The sequence below is a fragment of the Sminthopsis crassicaudata genome, chromosome 1 (genome assembly GCF_048593235.1).
Source record: "Sminthopsis crassicaudata isolate SCR6 chromosome 1, ASM4859323v1, whole genome shotgun sequence".
Classification (NCBI taxonomy): Eukaryota; Metazoa; Chordata; class Mammalia; order Dasyuromorphia; family Dasyuridae; genus Sminthopsis; species Sminthopsis crassicaudata.
In genome coordinates, this window is record NC_133617.1 from 671,474,522 (window position 1) to 671,490,937 (window position 16,416).

At 45.5% G+C, this 16,416-nt stretch overlaps 1 protein-coding gene across 3 annotated transcripts in view; it reads right to left on the minus strand.

Moving 5' to 3' along the window:
• Positions 1-561: 561 nt before the first annotated feature.
• The window catches only part of RASSF1 (Ras association domain family member 1), a 38,298-nt gene continuing 22,443 nt past the window's right edge, over positions 562-16,416 (minus strand). Inside the window, exons 1-5 of one of the 3 annotated variants that reach the window (XM_074283324.1) lie at positions 9,131-9,576; positions 3,265-3,369; positions 2,640-2,937; positions 2,329-2,444; positions 562-1,787 (exon numbers count right to left, since the gene is read on the minus strand). In XM_074283324.1, coding sequence (XP_074139425.1) covers positions 1,641-1,787; positions 2,329-2,444; positions 2,640-2,937; positions 3,265-3,369; positions 9,131-9,283 — 819 coding nt within the window. In that variant the 5' untranslated portion in view covers positions 9,284-9,576 and the 3' untranslated portion in view covers positions 562-1,640. Of the gene's footprint in view, positions 1,788-2,328; positions 2,445-2,639; positions 2,938-3,264; positions 3,370-8,518; positions 8,814-9,130; positions 9,577-16,416 lie in introns of those variants that run through there. The other 2 variants (XM_074283326.1, XM_074283325.1) reach the window with 2 other exon arrangements.

Here is a 16,416-nt window from a genome sequence, read left to right on the forward strand (position 1 = left end):
CTATCTCCCTGCTCTGGCTACCACCACCCTAAACTCATGGTCTTCCTCATTTGAACATAAACTTCTTGAGGGTAGACTATGGCTTGATTTTGAATGTATATTCCCAGTGTTTGGCACATGGTCCTTAAATGCCTAACATTTGTTCAGTCATTTCTTATAGAATTACAGCATAATACTGTAATACATTTACGTAACCAGATAATGTCAATTATTTGTATTTATGGCAACCCTAAAGTGTCAGTTCCATGAAGAAAGGCACCATATTTTATCTGAGCTCTGTATCTGGGACACCCACTCAACTGCTTTCAGTTAGTCAATCTTAGAAGAGGCAATGGACTATAGCTGTGGAATTATCATACATTTTCCAACATGGCCCAAAAATGGGTTGGTTTTGCTAGATTGTACTAATTTTATTACAAAGGAAATTGGGAGGAGGTCAGTGGGAATGGGATGGTGATGGGGAAGCATCAATAAAACATTTAAAGAACCAGCACTACTAATACTCGTACACACTGTAAGTGCTGCATAAATATTTGCGGAATGAATACCAGTACAGGGAGATTGGGAAGGCAGAATGATTGGCCCAAGCTTTATTATTACAGAATTCCTCTTGGGCCCCAGGCCCTTTTTTTGTGACACACCCAGCAGTCATCCACAGGTCCCACACATTCTATCTCCACCTGGGAGTCACTCAGCTGAGATCAAGCAACATACAAATCATGACAAATACTTGTGAGGGAAATGCCCTCACTTTGCTTAGCACCTGGGGTGAATGGCCACTCCCTCAGAGCCTAGCAGCAATAATGAAGCCCTTTTTTTGCCATCTAGGATCCTCTTGAACCCTCCCATTCACCATGACTGCACCTCCAGCTGGCAGTCTTGTCCTCCTAATCAAGGTGCTTGCTGGATTCGATCTCCAAAGGTTAGCACTGAAATCACATCCATTTTACTCCCTATATACCTAAGGATCCCTATACATCTTGAGCTCCTAATTGTTCCATTTCAGTGGGGCTGGTCCCACAGAGTCATAAAAACTAATGGACCTCAGAGAGCCACTGTGTTTGGCTGAAGCTATTTTATCCCTAATGAGACCGTGTCTCGGCTGTGTTCAGCGTGGGCCAGCACACCGTCTCTGAAACAAGCCAACAGGACATAGGGCAATGCTTGAGCTCAGCCTTGAGCTACACAGATGTTGGCTGCCTGGGAGCTCTCCTCGAGAGCTGCCGCCTTGGTATTCTCACGGCTAAGGGGACTTTCTGGGGGTGGTGGGCAGAGGGAACAGAGAATGCCCAATCCAAGATTGTCCTCTCTGAGCCCTGTCCCAGCCCCCCTCCCAGATGTGTCACAAGGAGCCCCAGGGACTCTTCTGTTCTAGCTCTATTTTACAAGAGGGCTTTTCAGCCTGTCATTCCAGAGTAGCACCCTCGATGCTACATCAAGGACATCCCATGTCCCCACACACCTAGCTGGCTCCCCCTCAGTTGGGAAGCCTCCACACACACTCACTCCTCAGGCCCGACACATTCATATGACATCCATTCGGTGCTGCCCCCCGCCACCCCCCCTCCATTCGGCCTGGTGACCTCTCGAAGCCTTTAAGCAACCCGACCCTCGGGTCAGGAAGGAGACGGGGATGGGGGTCATCCCAAAGGGCGGGCTCCTAGTGCTTCCTGCATCTTCTGGCGGCAACGAGAATACTTCTGGAGGATTTGCCGCACGTGTTCCTCTTCTTCCCGTTGAAGGATCCGAAGGAAATTATGTAACTCGGGCATGCTGAAGGCGTCCCACTGAGAGTAAAGATAGATACAGAGTGAGTCCATATGATGGAAGCCCCGTTAACACTTCTCCCTAGGCCCAACTGTTCCCAATTCATGCAGCCTTTAGAAAGTTTCACATCAAAGACTAGAGAAGCTCTATCCTTTATTCTATGAGTTCCAGAAAGCCAGGTCCATCCCAAAGTAAACTTTAATATGTTTGTGTGTATAAGTGCATATGTATGAATAAATATACCTATGTGTATATGTATATACACACATATACACACATTTTTTAATGGTTGCCTTCACACACAGATAGGTGCAGAGCCCCTTTTTGCCCAGCTTTTGCTGTAGCTTACTTTGTCCCACTTTATGGCGTTCCCCCTGCTATCCTTCCTCCTCCCTCCCTCCGCCCAGCCAAATCGCATTTAGGCTACAACCCAAAGGAATGTGATGATCATGGACCTTGGGATCCCGGATGTGTGGCAATGGTCTGGGTTCCATCACGACAGACCACAGCATGGAGCCTAAGATACCCCTAGGCCTGTGACTGAGCAGACTCCATACTCACGTTGACATCCCCAGTCTCATTTTCCTTTAGGACAAAACTCAAAGCTTTTTCACTGGGTCCTGCGAGCAGCCGTAAGCGCAAGGGCTGCTCGTCATCCGACAGCTTTCGCAGGTACACTGTAGGGCACAATCACAGAAGGGTCTAAAGATCACCAAGGATCGAACCCCATCAACCCAGCCCACTCCCTCATGCATTTGTGCAGTGAGGAAGAGCCCACTACTGTAAACGAGCCACTTTTCTGAGAAGGGATATTTAAGAAATACAGTAAAGGAATCAGGGGAAGAGAAAGGGGAGCTGGGCCGGTTGTCTACCTTGGTCATGGCGTTCTGCCCGCTCAAATAAGGCAAATTTCCGGGGGTTATCCACCACCAGGAACTTTCGGAGCAGCGCCTCAATGACCTCTCGGGCCCGTGTTCGTGACAACACATGCAGGTGTTTGACTGTGTCTTTGGGGAGGTAAAAGGAGGTACGGCGCTTCACGGCTGGATTCTTGCCAGTGTTTCGCTTGGCATCCTGCAGGGTAGGTGGCTTCTTGGTGGCGGGCACAGACACTGGACGTACAAGTTTCAATTGTACCTTGATGAAACCAGTATAGGAGCCATCCTTGTTCTGGGGAAAGAGAGATAAGATGGTAGGACATATTGCAGCATGCATAGAGGAGAGTTCAAGCTAAATACTAAGTAAATACTTGTTTACTAAGAAATAAAATGGGATAGATGATGCAATAGACAGAACACCTGCCAGGAGTCAGAAAACCTGAATTCAAATCCATCTTCAGATACTTATTAGCTGTGTGACCCTGGGCAAATCACTTAAGCATGAATGCCTTTAATAAAAAAAAAAAGGACAGAAAAACAAAATGGGGTCTTGTGACGTCAGGCTGGAAGAAGAGACCTCTCTGCCCTCATCTAAATTCCTCCCCACTCCAGGGCTTACCAGGCTCATGAAGAGGTTACTGTTGATCTGGCTATTATACTCCTTGATCTTCTGCTCAATCTCAGTTTGAGACAGGACTGGTTTCTCCCACTCGAGTGGCTCATCCTAGGGAAGAATATTTTGTCATATACATGATATTAAGTAACAAGAGCTGGTTTGAATCCTATCTCTGGGGCTCACTATTTGACCTTAAATTTCAGGGAGTTGACAGGGTTGGAGTACCTCTAACTCTCTAACTTTAGGCCTACTAAAAAGGTAACAGCAAATCTTGAAAATGAGGATTGAAACTTGTACTTTCGGTATTGTGGCCAGATTTCTCAATTCCCCTGTTCTGTGTATACTACCCCAGGATCCAGCACTATGTTATACACAAAGCAGGCTAGTATTTGATAACTCTGTTCAGGTTTTATGGCCTTCCTGAAGTATATAGCAATACTTCATGGCGACCATCCTCACCCTTCATATCTGAGCCTCAAAGGAAACTGTCTCTGCATAGTGCATTTTCCCAAGATATTTCCTACCCCTCGTTGGCTCTCCCTTTTGGCCAAACAGAGGGTAAGTAGGTATGTGAATGAGAGGCAGAAGTACACAGCTGTGTAACTAAGATTACATAGTGAATCCGGCAGGAACAGTAACTGCTGAATCGAGAGCTGTAATGGCTGGACCAAATTCAAATTCAAATTGTGAAGATAATCTAGGGCATAAGGCCAAGGAGTTAGGGTCAATGGTCTGAAATAAAATCATTTCTTACTTCCCTACATCCTAGTGTCCTAACCTCCCTACCCTCCACGCCCTCCTACGTTCAGTCCCGAGCTTCCCAGACTCTGTGGTGAGCGTCTAGGCAAGATCCGGGGAGTGATGGGGCAGGGTGTGTCCCAAGAGATCACAGTTGAGTTCAGAGCCCACTCTGCATCTTTTCCTGGGAAAAGAACCTTGCAGTAGGGTGGGGGCCCTGACTCATTAGGAGATTTAGAGGTGGCAGGTTGTTACTACCCTATCATTAACCTTGGAAACCCTCAAGGTCGTCTCTAACAGAGTTGGTACAAAATGAAAGGTTTACCAACTGTGGTGAGGAGGAAAAGGGCAACTCCCACACCCCAAAGCCTCAAGTTCTCGGAGATGGTGGGCTCCAGTCCAGCCGCTGAATTTGTCATAAGGGTCAGGAGCACCACCCAACCCCAGAAAAGAAAAGTGTTTTACTCTCATATACCAAACCCAAATCCATGAAGTGACAACGAATGCCCCAAGATGCAAACACCAAATTCTATTCACCTTAAGATAAAACTTCACAAATAGCTCATGCTCTAAGAATAAGACAAATCCTTGAATTCAGGACACATAAAGGAAGTTTTCAGGCTGGCCTGGTTTGATGACATAACCACCTTCCCATGAGCTAACTTTGGAGATTGGCCTGGGCACCTACCATCTCAGCCTGTCCCTTCCCCCATGCCCTACAGTCAATGCTGGACACTTTCTTTGCCAAACTCCCACTCCATGGTGAGGGAAAAGGAGGGAAGGGTGGAGCCTGCAGGGCAGGAAGGGTGGGATCTGGGCTGGAGCATGTGCACTGACTTGGTCTTGCATTCAATTGCATCAGTCTTATTTCCTGTTGACATCAGACACTGGCGAGAATAGTGAGGGGGGCTGGTGTGTGTGTGTGTGGGGGGGTCATGGATGAAAGCTGAGATCACCACTGCCCAGTGCTATATCCTGGGAGAATTTTAAAAGCCATTTCCTTTCCCATCTCGTGATCAGCCCTAAAAGTCAAACTGAACCATTCTGTCAGATAACTCCAGCTCTACTACACTGCAACAATCCTAGCTCAGTACCAGCTGGAATCTTTCTGGGACGGGAGTTGGATGGAAGAGAGAAGGGGTCCTTTGAACTTAGTGGGTAAGCAGCTTATACCCGTTCTTATTTTTCCCCAAAGCTCAGCACAGCTTGGGGATGATGAAAATTAGAATGCTTATCAGGGCTTCAAAACTGCTAAAAGGACAAAGCTGGGACCCCCACTGAGAAATTTTGCCTTTTTCGTGAAGCTGGGGTTTTACCATAAACAAAGCTTGCTACTTTTCATCTTTGAGAGATCCCCTTCTGTGCACAGCTAAATGGTGATCCAGGTTGGGGACTGCACAGAATGAAAAGTGAAGGGACTCTGGGCAAGTCACCATCCCCCTTTCTCCTCCATCCTAAATAAAAAAAAGGTAAAGAGGGGGAAGCAAAGAAACTGTTCATATATGCAATCTCTCCAAAGAGTTATGTTGGCAGAAAGTTGCAACACCAAGGATCAAGAGCTGACTCAATGCTCTTGGACCTGGGAAAAGTTTAGAATTCAACTCAATAAATATTTATTAAACACTTACTATGTACAGGGCATTGTGCTAAGTTCTAGAGAAACATGTGCTTGGAGTCTTCAAAAGTTAAGGCAAGATGGGCAGGGCAGTTCTTATGCCCAGGGGAGAGACACATGATCCAAGATCCCAATTGGGAGAGTGGAATCAACGGAAGTGGGGACAGGAAGCAGGATGGGCAGGACACAATAGAAGAATGCCAAACTTTCCTAGAGCACAGGACCACAGGGCAATGGACAGCAGCATCCTGTTTATAGAACAAAGGGAACTTTCTCCAGAATTCCCTTAGACAGAAAGATCAGTCAGGACATGTTGGGAAAAGACTAATTTATCTTTCTTCAGAGAGTCAGCAGAAACCTTCCTGCCATACTCTTCAGGCCATTCCTGCCCTACTTAGCTAACCCCTGGGAATAGGAAACCCTGCCTTTTCTTTAGTCATAATCTTAAATGAGTTCTGAAAGGTAAAGATTTCCAATAGCCTTTTTTTTTTTCCCCAAACCATTATACAAAATTAACTTAAGGGTGGGGAGGTCTCAGGAGAGACCCATATCCAGTCTTCAGTATTGCCCTTCACTAGGACCAACCACTTCCCCAACTCTCTGCTCTGGTCTGGAATGTTCCACAGCCACAACAAACACCCTCCAGATGGACTTCATTTTATTCTGGTTTGACTCTGTGGATCCACTGCCGTTTCACAACAAAAAAGGGGCCATGGCTTAGTCATTTTCCCTCCAGGAAACATGAATGCTGCTGGATAACTTTAAGTTTAGCTATCCAGAAAGGAAACCAGGTAAGACTCCCTTAGTAAGATACTTTATGATCTTTGGAACATAGGATAGGAATAAGCATGTATTTATCCTACTATATGCTAGGCACTTTGCTTTTATGAATACATTAATTTACTCTCTCACAGTAGCCTCAGGAGTTATTGTGAGGTACTATAGTTATCAACTTTATAGTATAGGAAACTGAGGGAAACAGAGGTTCACACTGCTAGTAAGGCTCTGAGGCCAGATGTCACCTTCCTGACTCTGGGCCAGCATTCTATCCACAGAGCTGCCAGTTAATACAGTCTCTAGTGCTGAATTTCACCTCTATGCTCCTCACTTGTGACTCACAAATTCCCTCCCACGTTCCCTAGATAGTGAAATGTTGGATACCAATCTATCCAGATGTGATTAGAGGAGAAAGGACTACCAGAAGAAGCCCAGATCAGTTTGGGTAAGAGACTCAGTTTACAAAAGTCCATAAGCAATCCACCAGATCAGTTTTGAGTAAGACACTTAGTTGTCAAAGTTCACAACTCACTAAGGTCAGTAGTATCATCTCTGCCTCCCATGGACACATTGCAGGGAGGCACGTTTCCCCTGGTATCGTTTGATTTTCTTGACCACCGAGTGGGGTTTTGACTCTTCCCAAATAGCTATCAAAAGGAGAGCTCTTCATGAGATGTCAAGAAACTCCACACTGGATCAAAACAATGACCTGATCCAAGACAACCATTTATAAAAGCCATTTTTGGAGAAGTGAACTCTAGGATATCAAAAACGTGTCAGAAAACCTAGGTTCAAATCCTAACTTAGCTACTTACTTTCTGGGCCTGTTTCCACATCTGTAAAATTAGGAGGTTGAACTCCAAGACCCTTATGGTTCCTTTCAGCTCTAAATCTTTAGATGATTAAAGATATGTTATCCCTCAGTTATCTGCTATTAGCCTTTGCTATTTCTCTGTTGACTCTTACTGCTTGCTGATATGGAAAGTAAAGTTCTTCTTGATTGGTTTTCAAACAACTCTTCTCAGACTACAGAAGGCATTCAAGTTCTTGTGTTTCAGGAGTGGTAAACACCCCAGCTCTCCCCCAGGTTATGGGGCTGCTTTTCTATTTGTTCCTGCCTAGAATTGTGGATCCTGATCTCTGGTTGATCTCTTAAGTTTTAGTGGTTTTTTTTTTAAAGTTTTTTAAAGTTAAGATTCTCTTCAGAATCTCTTCAGCATGCCTTCCTTTTGTTTCAGTTTTCTTATGTCTTCTTCCTCCCTTCTCTCTCATGGCTCCTTGCCCCTACATCTCATCTTCTCCCTTTTCTGAAGATAAAAATGCCATTGCTGTCAGCCTTAATCATGGAGGAACTTCCTTTAGTCTCTAAGGATGGTTTCCGCTACTTCCACATATATCTCTTTAATGGACACTTCCCTTCATATATCTGTGAAAGGCTCAAAGATTTAAAGCTGAAAGATACCTGGGGATCACGGAGTTCAACCTCTGAATTTTACTGATGAGAAAACTGAGGGCCAGAGAGTAAGAGGTTAAGTTAGGGTCTGGACCGGGTTTCCTGACACCCCTCCCTTCAGGCAGGAGAGGGCTGGGCAGCTGCTCCCAAACATCACCCACGCTAGCTAACCCCACAAAACTCAGGTTTTCTCCCGGAGAACAACGCAAGACCTGGTTATCCTCCGGCGCGCCTCAGTCACCTCCCTCTCCAGGAGCGGACCCGATCCTCCCACTTCCTCGGGAGCTAACCTGAGTCACTCCCCAAGTCATCCACAAGCCGATTACCTTAAACCCTACTCTTAACGTGCTAAGGACTCCGGCACAATAAACCGGGAACAGAAGAAAGGCGTTTGTAACAGATAACAGCGGGATAAACAAATCCCTTAAACAAAACATACAAATGGGTGAGAAATCCCAGAAAAGCAGGGGGATTGTGGCTAAGAATATTTTATCCGCTGGATCGAGGAAGTTCCAGATTTGGGGGAAGGAAGTGGCCAGGTATGCATAAATTAGACTCCGGTTGTTTATCCCCCAGGAAGGCAGGGACTATGTCCGGCACTGGCAGGCTTTACAAACTGCATCCTCAGTGTTCTCCGCCCACCGGAGGCTCCCAGCCAACCACGAAGAACCTACCTGTCACACTCTGGAAGAGGAGTTTTCTAGCAGTCGGAACAGTTTAGAGAAAAGGTAACACTAGCCAAGTATCACAACGCCTGCCTTCTGCCCGTCCTTGCTACAGGGCGTTAAAGAAGGTGCCCCGAGACCCCGAGCAGGGCAGGGGACGCGGCAGACCGGCGGGGGGAGCCGCGTGGACTCGGAGGCCCCACCACGGCCCTCTGGGAGGCAGGGGGTCCATCGGCGCTCCGCCTGGCTCCAGAGCCCGGCTGGGCCGGGAGGGTGTGGGGGGATTTCCTCAGCGGGAGTAATCCCGGGCTGCCGCCGCTCCCGCCAGCCGGCCTGCGTGGCACTTCCCCTGACTGCCCGCCCGCCCCCACTGCGTCCCACCCCATAGGGCCCGGAGAAGGGTCAGAGTCTCTTCCCAGCCAGGGCCTAAGTGGGGGTGACAGGGGACGCCCCCCTCCCGAGGGCGGAATATCCGGGAATCGGGAAGGGGTGGGCAGGATGGGGGAGGGGAAGAAGAGTAGCAGCAGGAATTTCCCTTGAGCCGCACAGGCCTTAACCCTTCAGCCGCCGGCCCCCCTTCTCCCCCCTCCCCTCCCGGTCTGCCTCGGCCGCCGTCTGCACCTGGTCCCGGCGGGGCTTGCGGACCAGCGAGGTGCGCGCCGTGAAATACTGCTCAAGCTCCGAGTCCGAGTCTTCCTGGCTGCAGTAGCCGCTGCTGGTGGTGCTGCTCCAGGTCATCTCGAAGGCTGGGGTCCCGGCGTCCGCGTCGCTCATCCCGCGCCTCCCACTCCCCCCTCCCAAGCCAGAGGGAGCGGGCGCTGCTCTGGGGGTGCCGGGCCGGCAGGAGCTGCGCCGGGTGTGGAGGGCCGACCGAGGGAGGGAGCGGGCGGCGACCTTCGGGGTCGGGACCCGAGGGGCAACGGGGCGAGCCGGCTGCCTTGGGGCTAGGCTGTGAGTGCGCACCGGCGGGAGCGAGCCGCGGCGGCCGTTAGGATCGAAACGTCGGCGAAATGCCCGGCCAGAGCCGAGCCGATTGGGGGACACGTCTGGGCTCCGCCCCGTCCCCCCTCCGGGCGGGCTCCGCCCCCTCCCTCCCCCTTCCGGCGGCTGCCGACCGGTCCCCCCACTCCCGCTGACTTCATCGCCCAGGCAGCTCGGCTCAGCTCCCCTGTCGGGGCGGAGCGCGGCGCGCTCCGTCCGAGGGCCTGGCATGCCTCCCACAGGCCCGCCGCCCGGGACTGGGGCCGAGCTCCGGCTTGCTCCCGCGCGAGGACTCCGAGTCACCCCGGGGGCGCTCCAGGCAACGGCTCTCCGCCTCGGCCCCCCGTGCTGGGGAGCCCCAGCCGCTCCTTGCCCGGGCCCGACCGGGAACTGGCTCTGAATCGCAGTCGGGCAGAATCGGAAGCCGGGCCTCCCCCGGCTCACGGGGCCCTGCAGAGTGGGGACACGCCCAGGGCCAACAGCCCATCTAGTCTTAACGACCTCAGCACCAACGCTAGTTGCCATTTCTATAAAACTTTAAAATTTCATCTCCTTTGTAGGGAACTGAGACGCAGGTTCACAAAGCAGATAGTCCCCCAGCATTAAAAACCCTTTCCTGCCTCGCAGGGTGATGGCTCTTTCCCTCCACCTCCATCGAGGGAAGCTTCGTCTCTGCCTTCACACACTCTCTCCTCTTAGTCCTAAATTTTCAATGACCGCTCTCTGCCAGTGCCCAGCACCATCCTCTGCGAATTCCTTGTGGGGAGCGCCGGGCTCTGGATCAGAAAGCTGACCTCGGTCCGGAAGACCTGCTCAGACACACCTGGGCTGGCCAAATCTATCTCAGGGCCTCCGGGCCGCCTCTAAGACTGTAAGGGGAGAGAAAGGGCCTTCTTGCTGGCCTGCTCATTCCGGGAGGCTTTTTGTTTGTTTGTTTGTTTTTGCGGAGGCAGCTGGGGTTAACTGAATCGCCCAGTTAGTAAGTGTTAAGTGTCTGAGGTTAGATTTGAACTCAGGTCTTCCCGACTTTAGGGCTGGTGCCCTAACCTGGGCACCAACTAGCTGCCCGCTGGGAGTTCTTTATTGAACTCATAGGTCCGTTTCCTAACTCTTGGATCGAACTTCTAGGTATATGTCGCTGCCTCCAACCAGCTGCATGCTCTGGCTCTTTGTGACCCTATTTGGGGTTTTCTTGCCAAAGATCCTGGAGTGATTTATCCCTTTTCAGCTTATTTTTACAGATGAGGAAATGAAAAGACTTAAATGACTCGCTCAGAATCACACAGCTAAGAAGTTTCTGAGGTCATATTTGAACTCAGATTTTCCTGATCTCAAACCAGTGCTCTATACCCTGTGTTACTTAGTTACCACCCAAGGACAGGGATCAAAGCCTTATTTCTCTTTATATTTCCTCTTGTGTACCCAATACACTCTGTACACAAGTACTTAATGTTTGTTAAGAGAATGAAGAATTTTCTCCTGTGACTTCCACTCATACTAACCTGGATTGGTCTGGAAATGCCCACATTATACATAGATTTAGGACTAGAAAGAACCTCAGAAACCAACTAGTCCGATTCTTCCTTTCCCCATTATACATATGAATAAACTGAGACTCAGAAGTCATGAGAGTAGTGTCAGGAAGGAATAGAACTTAGCTTTTGACTCTGAATCTTCTTCCTATGAATCACCAGAGGGGAGGCAGCTGTATACCACCTAAATTGTCTTCCTGGTCTGATCATCTCTTAATTCCAGGCTTGCATTTTCAGTTGCATTTTCATAGTTTAAATTCATTTCAATGCCTTGCTGGCATTTCAAATCCAACATGGTCAGAAATGAACTCCTTACCTTCCTCATAAAATCTCATTCCATTTACTACCATTGGGACCAAAGCCAGGAAGGCATTTTCTTTTAATGGGCCTTAATTTCCTCATCTGTAAATGGAAGGGCATAGAATCAATGATCTTTAAGATCTTTTCCAGCTCTAAAAGTATTATCCTGACTCAGGGGTGGTTTCTGTTAATGACATTGTGGCATTCTCTCAATTACCAACATTTCTGATGTCATCTTTTTCTGCCATTCTTTCCACCACCAACTAGTAGCTGAGGCTTGTGAATTTTACTTCCATAAGCATCTTGAAACTGCACTTTTTTCTTTGAGAAAATTCCAGTTGCTTCTCTTTCTCTCCTACTACATGCAGTTCCTTAAAACACACAAAGTCACCGAGTTTAAGATCCATTTCTTAATTGATTGCTCCCTCCCTGCCTGAAGATATGTTAGAGGCTAATATTATCCAACACCCTCATCTTTTATATGTTCCTAAGGGCATACAGAACCCAGGCCTCTACTTCTAATTTAGGATTCTTCCCACTTAACCATATCTCTAGACTATGATCTGCCCTACTTTCCTCCTCCTTTTCTATGTACATAAGAAAAATAAAAAGTTTATTTACATAGTGCCTAAAGATTTCAAGATGCTTTCCTCTCTACAATCCCATTTTTATTAGTGTTAATTGAATTTTACTGACAAAAAAACAGCTTTAATAGAGAAATGACATGCCATGGGTCTCATTAGTAGAAAGAAACTGAATCAAGATGAAGGAAAAGAGAGGCTGAATGGCTTGTTCAAAGGGACCACTCAATCTAGATGGCAGATGATCCAGGCTAGTGTAGCTAATGGGTCTCTTTTCAGAATCAGATTTTTAAATGAATAAAATAAAAAACAGAAATACAAAGGAAACCCATTATAGTGAAATATGGTTATCAGAAAAGTTTTTTTTTTTTTTTTTTAAAGCAAAGTTATTCAGATTCTTAATTTCTGACCTAGATGATCCCTAAGATTCTTTGCAGATGCTATGATCCATTGGTCTTAAGCATCCAAGTACAGCCCTGGCTGTTTTAATCCCCGTCTAAAATAACTTCCTGCTTTATTCTACAACTGTTCTCCTGCCTGTTTTTTCTGAATTTTTGGTGCCAAGGAGTCTCAGAAGGCCTCCTGATGGGGGTAGAAGGGAGCTGCCATAAAGGGCAGCTGTCAAGAGATTTTTGCCTGTCAACTTGGATGCTGAAACACTGAAAAGGCTGATGGAATTGTTGATGGTTCAACTGAATGGCTTAGTGGCTGACTCTCTTGAAATCTCAGGGTATGTCTGTGAAATCATTCCAGGAGTCCAGTAAGTGCTTTATAAATATTCAGACTCCCTCACATGGAGAAAGCAACTGGCCCACTTAGGCAGCTGAGAAAGTGGAGGGTATCAAGAATGCAGGTTCTATTTGGCTGGCCAACCTCCGGTTAGTGATCATCACTGGCCACCCAAAAGAAAGTGTGTAAACCTGATGAAGTAAATCTGATTTCTCTTTGTACTCAGAAATTAAAAATTTGTTCCTTTAGGGACAAGATAGAAGAGTTTCTGGAGGGAAAAGAAAAAATGTGGACTCTCCCAGAGGTGGCAAGCCTTTTATTGGCAAGCAATTACTTCAGATGTTAATATCATTACTTATTTTCCTTTATTTCCTGTTAATAAATTCCATTGTCTGTGTGACAAGTGAGTGAATTCTTTGGAGATTATGCTGAGACAGGAAGAAGCCTGGGGATTCCAAGTTGAGGAAGGGTACAGGATTCAAGGTTATCTGGGGGGGGAGGGGGGAAGTCTCTAAGACTATATTTTTGTCTTTAGTTATTAAAAATAAATTTCATTCTTGCCTTTCATCTTTGCATGTCATCTCAGTGCCCCCTTTGGACTGAATTCTCATTTGTGATGACGAAAAACAATAAAACAAAAAGATCTGAAACAATGACTAAATCTGTGAATGTGTGAAAATATACGTTATTCTTTCCTAGTCAGTCTCTTGCTTGTCAAGAGGGAGGGAGCTTTGTTTTATTATCTATTCTCCAAGATTACTGAGTTCAGCTTCCTTTTAGTGATCTTTTCATTTTCCTTGTTGTAGTTGTATATTTTATCCTACTATGTATCAATCAGTCCATAGAAATCTTCCCATATTTCTCTGAATCTCTCATAGTTAGTACGTATTTCACAGTTTTTTCAGCTATTGTACAATTAATGAACACTCAATTTCTTTCTGGTCCTTTGAATAAAGAATGATGCTATGAATATTTGGACATATATATTGGCCTTTTATGTTCTTGGAGTATATGAGCAGTAGGACTCCTGAGTATGGACAATTTAATCTTCATCAATTCCAAATAATTATTCAGAATGGTTGGGCTACTTCATAATTTCATAGGACACAAGTTATACCTGTCTTCCCATGGCCCCTTCAAGAAAACTCTTGTCATTTTTTATTGTTTTTGTCAGATTGCATGGAATTGTTTACAGTTACATTTTCCTTACTCTTAAGTTATTTGGAGCATGTTTTCATGAGGTCATTATTATAGTATGCAATTCTTTTGAGAACTATTTATATCCTTTAACAATGAACCAATTAGTAATTCTCTAGACTTTAAAATGTGGAAATTATGCATGCTGATGAAGGCTGGGAAAACTAGGTACATTTGTGTTTGAAGTTCAAATTTCAAGTACCATCAGGTGCCTCAAAGAAAGCAGCCTCATACAACTTGTTCCAAATCTATTCATTAGTACTTAATTATATTAATTATACTACTACAGACCCTGGGCACTTGTAAAAGCTCACTCTGATACAGAATTACCAGAAAATGACTTGAAGCCTTGGTTAACTGCTGTCACAGCTCTAAGTCAACTCTCTCAATGGGAAGGTGACCAATCAGAAAAAGGGAAATGTATCCTAGAAAGACCTGAGCCCCATGGGGGCAACATTTTCCCTTAATATTGTGATTGTCCACACATGTAGTCAAATATCAGCTCCAAGCATGAAGCTTCATCTAGGTATGTCTTATTCTCTGACATTTTGGGTGAAGCTATAGTGCCAACCTCAAGTTCATTATGGATATGGGACAGGAACAACAGACACTCTACTAGATGGGTCTGCTGGCTGTCCTCTCTTCCTCCTTGTGTTGGAAAGAGAACAAATTCAGGCTAATTTTATATCATCATAAGACTGTGGGTTGGGGGGACAGTATAAGTCTCAGCCAACTTGTATTCATCCTCTCCTATGGCTAATATATACTCCCATGTTTTCCTTCCCTGATTCCTAATAATTCATCAATCAAGGTGAAAACCCCTTCCTTTGTTATCCTTTCTGAAATTTCCATTCCAATTTGTACTCTACCTTAAGCTTTATTTTGCTCAGGCCTACCCTTTTAATATGGTTTGCAAGACCTCATTCTATTGATAATAAATTTTCTGTCATCCTAACTGACCAACTGCAAACTGACCTAGCTGAAGCAGCAAGACGTTCTGGGGGAAGAGAGAAGAGGCAGTCAGTCTAGCTCAGGTGAGATAAACTATAAACACTATCTTGACTGCTACCTTCCCCAGACCATGATGGAGATAACCCAGGGCCTGGAACCTGAGAACCCTAACCACTGGCTCCTGAGTCCCTTAAAGGGAGCAATCCCTATAAAAATGAAGCCAGTCACATTTGCCATCAGTAATACCAAATCACTGTCCAAATACTACTGATAGCTAGGTAATCTCAACAGTCCTGGGAAAAGACAAGCCTCCTAATCCTCTGGTTCCAGTCTCATAGCCACCATCAATGGAAGCAGCCCTTGTGGAGATGTGACTTGGCAACTTTCTCTGCAGATGCTTTAGAACTTTAGATGTGTCAGAACCTTGAAAAGAAAGTTTTCACTACTAAAGTCCTTGGCACTATCAAATGGCTCAACATCAAAAATGGTATTATTTTATCATTAGAAATATCATTAAGAAGATGGATTATCAATCATCTATTATGCTGTTGCATTCTAGGAATTCTGGGGACCGTCTAGCTGCCTTATAGCTGAAACCTCATTTCTGTCCTCCCCCATTAGTACATAAACTCCTGGATAATGGGAAATATCTTGCTTCAATAAGATACATACTTAATAAATAAATACATTTTCATTCATTCATCTTAAACCTTTTCTTTCATGTTTTTGTATTCAATAAAACCTGGCCTCCTCTATATAATACATGTCCTTTGCTTTATTTTTAGTACTGGATGCTTCTTCTCAGGTACCAACACACAGGAGCAGAAGCAGGACCAACATACTTCTTGTTCCCCTCTTTTTCTGTCATCATTCAGCAATTCTCTCTTTTAAGTGTATTATGATTAGATGCTTTTTGGATTCATCTATAACTCCACAGGTCATTTCCTTTCTCTCCTCTTTAAGTTTGGTGCCTGTCATACTCTTGTGCCTTCCATGCCTCAAAACTCTTTCTATGTCATCCCCTTTCTCTCCTTTTTTGTCATAGGCTTCAAGAAGGAGGTGGGCTCTTTTCCATGCCATGGCAACTCTACTTGTGCCTTCTATCCTGTAACTTCTTTCCTCCAGCAACTTGTATCTTCAATAAACCTCCTTTCTCTCCTCTTTGATATCTTTTGGTTCCAGTTCTCTATAAATATGGCCTGGAATTCTCTATCCTTGAAAAATGTTCTCTTGATCTTTAGTCCTTTCAAGCTATGGTTTTCCAACTCTTCTTCCTTTCATAGCTAACTATTTAGGAAAAAAATCATCAACACATGGACGAAAGAACAACAGCTATTAGGAGGGTGGAGAAGAATTCTTTTAAACAATAACTGCTAGGAAAGGCAGAAAGCAGTTTGGTAGAAAAGAAGTTTAGATCAGAATCTTATATATTATAATAACCTCCAGATGAATAGAACCTGACTTTAAAGGTCATATCATGAAAAATTAGAGAAGATATAGATCCTTTAAGCTCTGTGGGAGGTGATAATCAAAATAAGGGGAGGTGATAATCAAAAAAGGGATAAAAAGTATTACAAAAGATATAAAGATTATTAATGTTACAGAACTCTTCATGTTGCCATCTTAACTGGAAGAG